The sequence below is a fragment of the Acartia tonsa genome, chromosome 2, assembly GCF_053477335.1.
Source record: "Acartia tonsa isolate MP-2025a chromosome 2, ASM5347733v1, whole genome shotgun sequence".
Lineage (NCBI taxonomy): Eukaryota > Metazoa > Arthropoda > Copepoda > Calanoida > Acartiidae > Acartia > Acartia tonsa.
In genome coordinates this window covers 48,888,905-48,904,005 of record NC_137261.1, presented here as the reverse complement: position 1 = coordinate 48,904,005, position 15,101 = coordinate 48,888,905, and the positions used below count along the sequence as shown (strand labels likewise).

The 15,101-nt window shown below is 30.2% G+C and overlaps 1 protein-coding gene across 1 annotated transcript in view; it reads right to left on the bottom strand.

Annotated features, from left to right (window-relative positions):
• Positions 1–15,101, bottom strand: part of LOC145312059 (uncharacterized) — a 40,923-nt gene that overhangs the window by 5,043 nt on the left and 20,779 nt on the right. The window contains exon 4 of the mRNA XM_080151194.1: positions 402–495. Coding sequence (XP_080007320.1) covers positions 402–495 — 94 coding nt within the window. The remainder of the gene's footprint in view (positions 1–401; positions 496–15,101) is intronic.

The following is a 15,101-nucleotide window of genomic DNA, read 5'->3' as shown; positions in this document are numbered from 1 at the left end:
AAATTTATTCTTTAATGAAATATAAAAAGCATTCTAATTAAATCAAAAGAAAACTAAAGCAATATTTTAGCTTTCTAGTTGTGTATTTGTGGTAAAAAATTTGGAGTGTAGTAATTTAATATTACTGCAAGTATAATTTGCAAGCACTAAAAAACTTCAAATTTTTCCGCAACATTAATTTTTGCCAAGAAAAGTCTGCAAAACTGAGAGTTCCACAAAGACGCATTACTCTAGTATTGCAACTAAAATGCACCTTTATAATGTGTCGTTATTTTTGTTAAACTTCAGTAAGAGTCCCCAAAGTTGTTGAGCTAATGAACAAGAAAACGTTATTATAAAAAATTGGGGACTGGTGAAATAACCAGCCCAGTTTCTCCTCCCTCCCTAATAGCAATACTAACCTAGGTGCTGACCATTGATTTGTATGTTTGGCACAATCTAGCAGGGTACCCACGTAAGTTTTACCACGCCACGTCACATTCACAACCAAAACTCCTAAAAGAAAATACAAATTTATTAGTTTTGGACACATTAAAAGATTTCCTAAAAAGAAAATGTGATTAAAGCAAAGTATTCTATTCATAAAAGATAAATTGACCCCCCCAACGATTGAATGAATTAATGTGAGAGAATGTATTTATACAACTTTGGGGACCAGTCAAATTTACAGTCCCCTTTCCACTCTGCTATAAAACACATTGTATGCTTGATATGCATATTTAGTTTCTTGTTTATTTTTTCAGGCTATCTTGTTTAAATGTCAAGAATCATAAGCAAATACAATGATGGTGTGTATTCAAGACAGCAAACAACATAATAGCATATTCACAGAAACTCTAGTGGCAAAAAGCACAGAAATTTGAAGGGGAAGAAAGGGTTGTTGGTTTATGCTAAAAGGCTGAAAAAGAGATTATGTTTGATGTTTTAGCGATAATTATGCTGTTCTTATATAAATTTTGCTGTTATGAATGCACACCTTGAATATGATATGATCAAGACACATTTAAAGCATGACAGATTTGTCACAGGACTTCCTTGTTTTTTTTCTTAAACTAATACAATGGGCGTTGGTCAGGGTATGTAGGGATAGTTTATTGGATGATAAATTATCTTTCCTTAATTTACTAGATGTGAAAGGTTTGGAGCCTTCTATTTGCATGAATTTACCTCAGTTAGCAAGGCACTAACATGAAACAATTGGGAAATGTCTTAAGGAAGATTTAAATAATTCTCAATTAACCTACCCCTTAATCCCTGGTTTAGTAAGTTGAAATAGTTATCCACTGCGCAAACCATGATTTGCACAGAGGTGTACAATGTGCAGAGCAAAAATATTTGCATACATTTTACACCATAATGATTTCTATAAAATTTTGATTGAATAATAAAAACAAGAATAGTTATTTATCGCATCATATAATAGACTGCTTTCCGCGGATAGTAAAATGAAAATTTTTAAGATTAACAAGTTTTGTTAGCCCTCGGGGCCAACTAAAATTATATGGATTCTAAGATTTTTATTTTATTATTCGTGGATAATAGTCCATAATACTATAAGAAACGTGATCTTTCGGTATAGCTCAGAACTGGATCTAATCGGTTATTAGTCGATTTCGAAGCAATACTGGAAACGCCATTAAATGATGAATATAATTGAATCATGCATTTTTGTGTAAAATTGTTGAATACTAGACCAGAGTGCACTAACTCGCAATGTTATCTTGTTGAATCTACTTAATGGGGGAGCCAGGTCCGTGCCAAAATATCTCAGAAACATGGTCAGATATTCTGCTATTTGAATTATTTGCTGTTTATGAACAATTAAAGGCAATTCACCCTTAAACAGTTTTCGGATCATGGAAAGAAAACGAAGTTGCCGGATTCATCGTATTTTCACAGTAGCTTTTGAAGGGTTATTTTAGGTTAGGTTAGGTTAAGTAAATGTTAATTTTTGTCCCGCAGGGTTAGAAAATATGCCCCGCAGGGGCTAGAAATAGGAGAAAGACTACTGTGAAAAAACGACGAAACCGGAAACTTCGTTTTCTTTTCATGATCCCAGTTTTCTTTTCATAGATAAATTTCAATTAGTAAATTAAGTTGAAGAAAATTTTTGAAAGGTTTTGAGGTACTGCATTGTCATTTTTTTAGTGACAAACGGTCATTGACGGGAAACGCATAGAAATATCCTAATAAAATAGTAGCTGCGCCACTAGAAGTAATCAAAACACACAATCAATACATGGTTTAAGTTGCTTCATAAATAGCCATGTTTATTGTGATGCATTATAAGTACGTACAAAATTATAACTAGCAATATATAAAATTTAAACAGGGATACGCCACTCAAAGAAAAACTTCCCTTTTATTATTGTCATGTTTGTACCATCCAATCAAGATTTAATAAAAAGACCCAGAGATTTTTAGGCAACGCATAGGATACTGTTTATAAAACTTTGGGTACCAGTATAATTTACAGTTAAATGTTTCCTTTCTCCTAATTAAAATAATATACAAGTAAGATACAAGTATATTTGTATATAAATAAATAAAGATAAAAAGAGTGTTAGTATTTTATCAACATTAAAACAATGCAGTATGTTTCACCCAGGATCTAAGTGATAACACTCTGAAAAATAAAATATTTTTTCTAATAATCATGGAATATTTCCTCCTTTAAACTTGATTAGGTAATACTTAATCATTTCTTTGAAAATTTAAATAAAGACAAAATTTGATTAATATTCATTATGGAAAAATCCCTTTTGAATACTAGGAATCAAAATTTCGATGAGGTCCATATTCAATTCATGGAAGTATTCCTTTGAAGAATTTTATATCCTCTACTTTGGACCATAAAAGATTTTATTGCATTTTGATTTAACTTTAGCACTGCAAAGCATACACACACACTCACATATATATTATATACTCACTCTAATAAAAACATACAAAATAGTTTATGAATTTGCTTCATAATATATTTTTTTACAAGGATGGCAACTTTCAAAGCACATAAATCCTGTCATTATATTGAGTAGCTGCGCTGTTAAATTGGTTTCAATAAAATGAAAAAAATCTACAGATTAAAGACGGAAATAAATGCTTATAATAAAAGCTTCGCTCTTTAAAAAGAAAAAAAATTGTTGGATTAGAATAAATAAAAGTGTAAGTAATGTTTACTTTAAGTAAAGCAATAATAAAGTTTATAAAATACAACAATATAATTATAAAGTATGGTGTGGTTCTTTCACCAGTATATAAACTAGGCAGGCGGGGAGGGGATATTGGAATATAAAATAAAACAGATACCCAAAGTTTTAAAACAGGCTCTCATTTGTTGGATACTTTTATAGATCCCTAATAAAATTTTAAAGCGAAGTGATTTGTATGAGAAGAAAAAATAGTCTTCATTATATTAAGAAAGAACAAAATGTTTCTCTTTTTCTCCTGTTCACCTACCTATCAACCATATTCCTGGTTTCAATGGTGTGTGTTTATATAGTTGTGTTTGAGAAAATTTGTGTTAATTCAGGTTTGTGGTTTACTTACAAAATAAATCATATTTTAGCACTGCACACAAGTAGCGCAACAATTACAAGATAATGCAAATTTTTTTACTCTTATAATATAGTAACAGGATATGTGAGTATGTGCACCGAGGGATCTTCCTGACAACTGAACCGATATGGTTCTCCTTTACAATGTAGCTTCTCAGAGGACCTAGGCAGGTTTATAACTATTTTGGGGGAGGGTACCACCACCCTCCCAAGAGAAAACGCCAAAAATCATGTTCTACGATTATTTAAAGCTACCATGAATTCGCTGTCATAAAGCTACCCACAGAATTCCTTCAATTCCATCTTTAAAGCTATTTAACAGCTTTACCAAACAAAAAACAGCTTTCTAGCGGCTGCAAAGCTTTGAATTAATAAAAACTGATCCTGCAATTTTTTCTATTTGCAATAAATAGCGGTGGAATAAGAAAAGAGTTTATAACAAAGAAAAATTTAGAACTAAAACCACGTGTAAAAGTGGCAAAAATGTTTAGAATAGTAATAAAATATACAATTTTTAGGAGACAGTATTAGTTGTTCAATCAGATAATTGAGTCAGTCATGATAAAAATATCAAAGGAAAATAAGGTACCTGCCTAATCATCTATATTTATCTATGGTACTAGCCAATTTATTAGTGCATCAACCCTTCCTTTAGAACTACCTTCTCTTTCTATATTTGTGCTAGGATAACCCCCTTTTTATTTTTCTACCCCTTTCTTATTTATCCCCTTTACTCTTCTCCTTTTACCATAAATGTGCGAAATTGCAAGGAATGTGCAGAATAAATTTCGCAGAAAAAATTTAGCAGAAACTCAATAATTGATCAAGTGATCTATGTTATGTTGTGTTAAGTTTACTGAAGTGGTTTACGTATAGGAATGAGATACTAGCATTAAAGCGGAAAGTTGATTGAATCAGCTCTGTGTCCGGATATTTTAAAGTAGCTATAAGACCCGCATTTTTAACAGAATTACATATTTATGACAGGTGTCCTACTTAAAAAATAACTCAATGGTAAGAACAAAGTAAAAAAGTTATAAAAAATGCTTTCCAAATACTAAATGGTTTTACAGAATTATCTAAGGCTAAATCTCCCTTCCCTATGAGCTATAGTTTCTCCAACTAAATGCATTTTCAAGGTATTCCCACAAAACTGCTAGTTAATAAAACAGCAATCAATCTTCCATTAGTCATAATCTTTTAAAGTCAGAATTTCATAACTGAAAATTTGAAGGAAGATCTAATTTATCACATTTTGTCCTATTCCTGGAACCACCAAAACAAAATGTATTGCTGTTATGAAAACATTTTATGGTTTATTTGTATAAACAAAGCATCTGCAGTGCCTATGGGTATAGAAAAAAACTTTGAGAACATTTAATAAATATAAAAATATTAAGAGGTATTCATGTCCTATTTTAATTAGCGCAGCTAATCTATATATTTTGTCCTCCTCGTTTAATTCTAAATAATCTTTTTTATTGTTATCTATAATACAAAGTAGAACGATGTCTGTCTGTCTGTTTGTAGTGAAGGATCTCGCTAACCGCTGAACCAATCGGGTTCTCCTTTACAGGGTAGCTTCTCATAGATCCCGGGAAGGTTTATAACTATTTTCAAGGAGGGTGGGACATCCGAAACCTCCCCAAAAAATGAAAATAGCCCCTCCCCAAATTTTTTTTTTCTTTTTATAGCTTAAATTAAAATAGTTGGGTCGACTACCCCCCCCAAAAAAAAAAAAAAATTTCCCCCCCAAATTTAAATCTAAAATACGAAAAATTTGTTTGATTAAACCTCTTGGGGCGAAGCCGCTAGTATATAATAAGTTATAACTGACATTAAAATTAACACATTTTACGTAACATATTAACGCTAGTTTAATGATTTTAAAACTTTAGTCTCATGTTTATACAATTTAAAATTAAATTGGTAATTGAGATATGTTTTGGACATAATTATCCTTGGTTTCACATGAAATAACACCAAACAATTTTCCTTTAATTTTCGCAAAATCGCAACTATGTACTTAACCTAGGCTTGCAAAGTATTTTTTGCACTGATGTTGAGTATTTCTGCTGTTGTTTATCAACTTGTTCATTCTTCAATATGTTAAAAAGAGTAGGAACATAAAATTGCACTTTTTAACTTGTTGAAATGCTAAAAATTCCAAATAATTAGGACATTTATTTTAGTAATAAGATTTAGAAAAATCAACGCTAAAATTAGCATATCACATTCACAATTGTGCAAACCAAAGAAAGTATTCTATTTGTGTGCAAAACGTCTCTCCTTATTTTGAAATATTTCATTTTAGACTGGTTGAATTCACTTTTTATAAGAAAATAAATGTAATGATTTTTTTTTCATTTAAACCCTTTACTTTAAGAGAATTGATGTATTATTTTAAGAATTAATCCAAAAGCTATTATTCTAGCTGTACAAATTTGCGCACTATCTTAATTTCAATTAAGATAAGGCCACAGGGAAAAAGGAATACGATAAAGGACGATAATTTTATCTTCTCAACAGTTCTTAAGTGCATAAATCTTTCTTTAATGGCTGATAATCAAACCGCCAGTGCCCTTGCCTTCCTTGGATTAAGACCAAATTGGGAGAAATTTGGCTTTTTATTAAGTCACCAAAGTTGTATAATTACGTTTTCTTATTCTTTGGGTTCTTTATTTATTGTTCACTAATTTGAGTGTCAAGACATTTCAACCACTAATTTTAATCTACAGAAAGAATAATTTTGCATATTAACATTGGGAATATACATCAATTTATCGGTCATTGTCTTATCCCTTTAGATCCCTGACCATAATTTATCCTATCTTACAATGTTTTTTGGTTAAATAAGGATGTGAAATATTAAAGTTTATGATAAAAGCCCTTTTTTCCAGAAATAGTTCAGTGCAGTATTTCTATAATTACGCCTTTAATAGTAAGTGTGTCCTTTTTAAACATCCTTTATTTTAATTAATTTTACCAGATCTACATCAAGATTATGATTCTTAGATATCACAAGTCCTGTCGCTTTGATGAGTGTTATCATCCTAGTTCTTATTTTAATATCTATCCTATTTTATTTTAAGTCCATTCTCCCTGACTTGTACATTAATAAATAACCTATCTTTATTTTGTTTTTAGAGTTAAGTGTTTTTTCTGTCTACTAAATTCCAGGGATCTAAAGGGATAAATTTATTTACATCCCCAATGTTGATTAACACTTACAATCAGTTGTTGAAACATTTAGACGCTCTACTTTATGAACCAACCAATCAAAATTCCGTAAATTCAGTATAAGTCCCCAAAGTTGTAAGCCAACAAATGAAAATAAATTATAAAAATTTTGGAGACTAGTGCAATAAAACAGCCCGATGTCCCCAATGACAAAATTCACTCTGCTGCAGAAAGGGAAAGGAAGGTTGCGGGTAAAATCTGTAAAAGTGTGCGTTTTAAGGCTTAAAAATAGTAGTTGAAAGATAATATTCACTAAATATGTGTATTTCTTATTGAAAAGAACTATAGACAACAATTTTTTAAAATTTTTTATCGTTCTACTGCTGTTTTTAACTTGAAACACAAAACATTTACGAATTTTACCCGCAACCTACCTTTCCCTTTATTTACATCCCCAATGTTGATACATAAAATCAACCCTTACATTTGGACGCTCTACTTTATGAACCAACCAATCAAAATTCAGTAAAAGTCCCCAAACTTGTTAAGCTAATAAATAAAAATACATTACAATACTTTGAGGACTAGTACAATAAAACAGCCCAATGTCCTCTCCCTCTCTGACAAAATAAACTCTGTTGCAAAAATTGTTTTAACTTTCTGCTTTTCATTTAATAACATAAAGATCTCTTGCTAAACTATTGTTTTCTTCTTTCTTTGAAGATTAGTAAAAAAAGTAAAAAATATCAATATCATTTCATTGAATAATAAAGTTGACATAAGTATAGGCATCGCTAAGTGGTTAAAAATGATTTTTCGGGGACTTTTTTCTTTACTAAAAACACATAATCATTGGTCCATAATTTAAAAGTTATTGAGAAATGCCTTCTTTCCCCTTTATATATTATTTTATCATTAGAAAAGTATTTCCAAAAGAAAAGAAATTATATCTTTATCTTTTATTAAACGATAAAAGTAATACTTACATCTTTAATACAATTACATAAATGATTTCTATATATTAAAAAAACATTTCTTTTTCTAAAGAAAAGTATATTTAGAGAATCATAAATAAACTTTTCTCTTTGTTAAAAAGTTAAAAGAAAGTGAAGCTACCTCAGGGAGGGAGGAGACAATGGCAATTAAATTAGTCTAGTAACAATTTCTCATCCCAGCCTCCTAAGTAGGATATTTTAATATACAAATTAGGGTGGAAGATTGAATTATCGTCCATGTTCCACTCCCTGATTTTCCTTAGCTCAACATTTTGACAATTTTTCACCTCACTGCTTTCAGTTTAATGTCACAAAATGTAAAATATTTCACCAAGTTTCCATATACAGCAAGTAGGTTAATATTAACATCCCCCCCCCCCCTAACACACCCAAAAATACCAATCATCTTCATTTATTTTAGTTCATGAGAGTTTTGCAAAGATATTCCTTGGCTATCCTATTATATAAAAAGTAGTAAGGTTTTTTTCTGAAGCTTAAGATCTTAATAAATAATGAACTGATTAGGTTCTCTATTTTAGGTAAGCTTCACATGGGTCCCGTGATGGTTCATGGCTATTTCATATTGAAATTTAAGTCTTCGGATGGTTTCAAGCTATTTTTATAGACTTTTTTCTCCCCCTTTCATACAGAGCCCCCTAGATACTAGGGCCGCTAGTTGCTTTATTAAAGAAGTTAATATTTAACAACAATAAAAATAAAACTGTGTGTGTGTGTGTAATGGATGGGTGGGAAGCAGTGGTCAAACTGCAAAAACAAGATTGTGCGAATTTTTCTAAAATCAAAGCTTGCCCCTCTGCATCTTATCTAAACCTAAATAACTCTTTTTAAACATTTACACACTGAAAACAAATAATCTAGCAGGCAAATGAAATGTTGATATTATTTATTATTAATTTAATTTATCTAGACAAATTCTCGAATAGTTTTCATACATATCAGCTTAAAAATGCTATTAATATTTAAACATACAAAAATATTTGTACATTTTAACCAGGATTGAAAGGGACGTGCCTTGGATTGAAAGTTTTATTATGCTTTAGTGATATTACTCATGGATCTCAAGGGATACGACAATGGCCGTTAAATTCAAAGATTATACACAAATTTACCCTTTACCTAGATTATAATTAGTGGTTTAAACATTTAAGACACTCAACGTGATGAACAAACCAATTAAAATTCAATTAAAGTCCCTAAAGTTGTTGAGTCAATGAAATAGAAAATGTTATCATAAAACTTTGGGAACTTGTTTAATAAAAAGCCCAATGTCCCCTCCCTCCTTGAATGCTACTCCATTTAAAATCAATTTCTTAAAGGCAATTGATTTAACGACCTATCCCCCCAGTACCTGGACCTTATGTGCTATTTACTTGCATGATTGGAATATTTGTAGAAGTTTGAGTTGACATGCGCATTTATCTGCCTGAGTAACAAATACCTATACACAGCTTTTTACAAACATTCATCCAGAGTTTTTTTAGTCACATTTTCCCCAAATTCTTTGAAATTCTAGAGGTGATAAGATGTTTGTTTGTATGTAAAATATAGATACTCTACAAGTGAAGGTTGATGTGTCTTTAAAAACACGTTTATGTCACGTTTTCTATAATACAACAGGAGAAATAGAGAGAGGGGCTGTTTTATAAAAACGTTTTCTTAATCGTTGGCTTAACAATTTTAGGGACTTCAGTGAATTTTGATTAGTTGATTCAATAAGTTGAGTGTTCAAACGTTTTAACCACTAATTTTAACTTACATAAGGGGTAATTTTGTATATGATCATTGTGGATGTACTTCAATTTATCGGCCATTGTCTTATCCCTTTAGATACCTGAGTATGATTTAGAACTCCTTTTTTGTAAGCTAAAATAGTAAACTTGTGTAAAAATACGTATTTCAAAACTAAGTATTCCATTCTACATATTTGCCATGTTCAATATCTGAAAATTTATGTGTTTAATATTAAAATTTGCAAGGGAGATAAATTTTATTGCCGAATTGGCGAATATTATTTGCAAGTTACTGCAAATAGAGTATGTGGGGGCTCCCTCTGCAGACTAATATTTCACAGGGAGGGAGTGGACAATAAGCTGTTTATTACAATAGTCCCCAAAGTTTTATCTTTCGTTGGCTTAACAACTTTGGGTACTTATATTTAATTTTTATTGATTTATCAAGTGAAGTGTCCAAATGTTTCAACTACTAATTATAATCTACAGAAGAGGTAATTTTGTGTATCATCATTGGTGATGTACATAAATTTATCGGCCATTGTCTTATCTCTGATACCTTTCATTATTTGAACAAGGAAGATTATTTTACAAGAAGCGCAGCAATAACAAGCCATTGTTTTCATGAAAAAAGAACAGTTAATCATCTTATGAAATTTTTTTTAAAAATCAGATTATTGCCCTTCCCTTTATTTTACCGCGGGATATGAAGTAATTGGGAAGGGGAAAAGAGAATGTACTGAGACGATTTTAAACAATAAAGACAGACACACAGACTTAGGTCTCTTTTATAGTAGCTGCGCTACTAAAATAGATGAGTATTCATTTTAATTCCAGAAAAGAAATTGAGGGTAAATACAAATACATTTTTTTTTGCATCGATTTCTCTCTGGGACAGGGGATAGGTATTCACAAAAATGTACACAAACATTACTTGATTAAAATTCAGGGATCTTAAAGGATAAGACAATGACCAATAGATTAAAATTAGTAGGTAGTTGAAACGAATGGACAATCATATTAATTAACTAACCAATCAAAATTCAGTAAAAGTCCTCAAAGTAATAAAGCCAACGAATAGAAAAAGTTAATGTAAAACTTTGGGGAAAAGTGTAACAAACAGCCCAATGACCCCTTCCTTCCTTTTCAAATTACTGTCTCCTGTCTGCTATAGTTTTCCTTATTCTTGTTTTTGTAAAATACAAAAATAAACTGTAATTGTTACTAATAAAAAAATTATTCAGTATAGAAAATTAGTTTTTTTTAACAAGCAAAAAAGGTTTTTTTAGATAAAAAATCTCTCCTGTCCTCTTACCCATTATTTGGCAAAAATGCATTCTCTTTATTTTCAGGAAGGAAGGGAAGAATCAACAGTTACTATTCCCATAAACTATATAGAAAATAAATGATTTTGGGAGGGTAGACAGGTATCTAAAGGGGGATAAGACAAAATTATCCCTTCTTAAGATTACAAATAGTAGTTAAAACATTTTGACACTCAACAAGATAAACCAACTAATATAAATTCAAAGAAAGTCCTCAAAGTTGGTAAGCCAACGAATAAGAACATTATTATAAAACTCTGGAGACTAATGTAATAACTAGACCAATAATCTCTTCCTCCCTGGGGGTAGAGCTTAAACTATCGTCCATTATCCAATCCCTTTATACCTGTTTTATTTTGCCAAGTCAACTTTTTACCAGATTTTTGCATTCTCAACACAACTGCAAAAATCTTGGGAGCTTGTTAATTTTCAAACAAGATTTTTATTTAAATTTTATACATTATTTGTTGGCTTTTTTGTGTAATTTAATGAATGGCTAAAAAGTATATATTCTCATGTACGATAGGAAGTTTTAATGAAAGCTTTTTGTAAAAGTCACATTAAACCAATTTATGTTGGCTGAAAATATTGAAATGTACATCAATTTCAGTTCCAGTGACCACTCCCTCCCATTGTCCAAACAATGATATACTTTATCTCAAGAAGAACCTAACGGCGGGAAGGGATAATCTTTCTGAAGAAAAATATTTTCTCTTCTACCTTTTTAACTAATCAAAAATAATATTAAAAATAAACTGTTATTTGATTATCAGAAAATATAAGACACAATGTTTTTTCTTTGGGATAAATCATGCCTCTCGCGTGGAGAGAAGGCACATTTGACCCGATTTATATGGCAGTTGACTTATGTGCATTTATCTTATACCAACTTTTAGCTTTATACACACAAGGACAACTATTTCCATTAAAGGCGCAGCAGCATACAATAATAGTTATTTATCGCATCGCATAATAGACAGCTTTCCATTACATTATATTATTTCTATGATTTTTATTTTATTATTCGTAGAAAAATTCGTGAAAATTGTCTGCAATACGATGCTATACATGATTTTTCAGACAAATATAACTTTATTAAATTGTATATAAAATGATTTATTCCGTTGAAAAATGTATCAAATAATACCTTTTCGAAAAAAAAACATCTGCCTTTTTAAAATATTTAATCAAGGATTAAGCAGTGTCCATAAGCAGCGAAGTACAAATAAATAATTAAGCCTTCTATCTATAATGCCAACCAAGAAAAAAATAGGCCGATGCATGAGAAGATTTAAGCAATCAATAAGACATTTTAGATAGATAAAATAGACTTTGTTTGATATAGGGGGATTGGGGTGGTCAGTCTAAGTTAACTCCATATTCAAGGCCAAGTGGGGCGAGGGCAGCGGTTGATAGAGGGGACAGAAATTGTATCTCTAAATATTTTCCAACCCAAACATACGGTAGCATGACTTTAGGGCCCAAATAAAATCAGCGTTGCCAAAAAATGTTATTAAAATATTTTTATCAAGAAAGAATTTGTGTTAATTATAGAGAGATAAGATGTTAATATGTTATTCAGAAGATAATTTTCATCTACTTCAAATCGTAATTCAAGGGTCAATTAAGCACAAAATTAATTTAAATGGAATTGCGGTTGGCAGCCCTGTTGGCTGTGAATGACCAGGCCGGCGGCGAATATATTCAGCACCGCATATCTTTGTTTTAAATCTAATATTCACTGATACAACATGACAGTTAAATTATCAACCTTATCTTAACTTTATGGGGTCTAGTATCCATTCTTTTGGTAGTGATCCCCCCCCCCCCCCGCCCTGTATATTTGATGTATATAGGATTTGTCCGTGAGTCCGGCTATGGGGGTACGTAAATTTAAGATTATTTAAACTGCAGGCACGACTATGTGTTAATTTCTTTTAGAGTTTTTTTCTGTATATTACTGTTTTCACTAATTCTTTTTTTAAATTCAGCGGGGCGAAAGTGGGGAAGGAGCGTTTTAAAGGTGCCCCAAAATGAATATGATGAATCATGCCTAATTGTGCACCTAGCATACAATTTAGTAAATACAACATTTTGCTATGTTTAAAGTTTAAGCAATATTTAAATAACATGAAATTACAGATGGAAAATAACAGTTGTTATCTATGCTTTTTATTTTATTTTCGCAAAACTTTTCCTTAAATGTGTGTCAAAATTTAGAAGTTTAAACAAAATAAGGGGAAGGATATTAAAGAATTATAAAAAAGTTAACTTCACAAAACAAAAATTCCCTCTTTTTCTTTTGTTAAGTACATTCCAATTCAATTTTTTTTTAAAGTTATAAAATCAAATCTTCAAATTAAAATGGAATGATGCAAATATTTTATTTCTATTTTAACACTTTGTGATATTTTATGCGAATTTCGTGCAATCAAAATTCATTTTAGAAATGAATAAATAATCTGCAAAATATTGGATTCATATTTTCGGTTTATTTATGGATGATCTTTTCTTTAGGTAAAAGTTTTCTGTTTTAAAAGTAAGTTTATGTTTTAAAAGTAAGAAATTAAAGTGGTTAGTTCCTTAAAAACAATGTTAAAAATGAAACGACAATAAGCAAATAATAAAAAGATAATTTTCTGTTTTCAATTTAACATTGTTAAAAATAGTTTTCTTATGATTAATACAATTTTAACTCAGTCAACAAATGAGCATTAATGTTTTTTGGAATCTTTAATTTCCCCCTTATACATGATATGATGATTCTATGTATATTATAAATCTATTGTGGCTACATTGTCCTAGTAAAGAATTCAGATCCACAATTTCATTTATATCTTTTTACAAACTATTCTTGGGCAGAAGGAACATGATTTATATTTTCTGTGTCAGTATTGTGTGTGTGTGTGTGTAGCCAGAAGTATAAGATTTAGCAATCATATTTCACTGGGCACTCCACTACTATGCTACAGGAATATGTCAACTCAAGAAAAACTACTTTGACTCCGAATTTAAACTAACAATTGTGAATGCTATAATTTTCTATTGTTGACAATTACAGCATGCTATTGTAGAAAGAAAACAAAAAATAGTTTTGCTTTGGATGTACAATCCATGTAGTACATATTTATCAGATTTTAGACTATGTAGTTCAAACATATCAAAACATGAATAATTATGTCTAAAAAGAAGTGAATCTTTAAAAGAAAGAATGCTTGGGATAAATTGAAAATAAACAACTATAAAACTATGAAGAAAAGCAGCACCCAAACGAGAGAAAGGGCAACAAAAAGAGGCTTAAGTGTACTCTATTTTATATCTATTGTAACAGATTAATATACAGTATAAACTGATCAAACACACAAAAAAACTAGGCAAATAAATGAAAGTTGGTAGGGGTACTATCTTCATATATTAAACTACAATTCATTAATCAGTCCTATTTTAATTGATTTAGTGCCCTGAGAAATATTTTTTATCATGAATTTAATTATTTTTATAAGCAATCGTCAAGTAGCCAAGCAATAACATTATAACAACAGTTTTGAATTTAAGTAACAAATAAGTTTTATTAAAAATTATTAAACAAAAGGATTTTTATTAGGTAACAAAATTTAATTTTATAATCATTTTACATTAATCTTACAATTTATATAGTAGATACGCTTCTAAAATGTCTTTGATCTCTAATAAGTTTTCTAAAAATGAAAAGCTTATAACCAGATATCTATCTATCTATTATTTGTTCTAAATATAATGTTGGAAAGCTAAATCTACTTTTATCCATCCTGCAGTATTTTGCTCTCTTAATATTGCCACGGATCAAGGAAACAGTTATATTTATTTATTGCATCGTATTATAGACAACTTTCTACGGATATTAAATGGAAATTTTTCAGATTAAAACCAGTTTATGTTAGCCCATGCCCTTTTGCACCTATGGGCTTACAAAACTGGTATATATCTTATGATTTTTATTTTAATATTAGTTGAAATTTGTCTGTTATACATATTTTCAGTATGGCTGAGAACTGGTTCCAATCTAGCGGATATTAAACAGTTTCCAAGTCTTACTGGAAAAGGTTTATAAAAAGTCCAATTATTAAAAAGACAATGATTGTCATTCAAATACAATAAAATCCTTTTTAAAATTCCTTTTATTCCTGGCTAATGTTGACTAGGAGAATTCTCCCAACTTTAGCTACAATTATCATATAAAATTCTCTTTATTCCTGGTTAATATTCACAAGGAGAATTCTCCCAACTTTAGCTACAATTATCATATAAAATTCT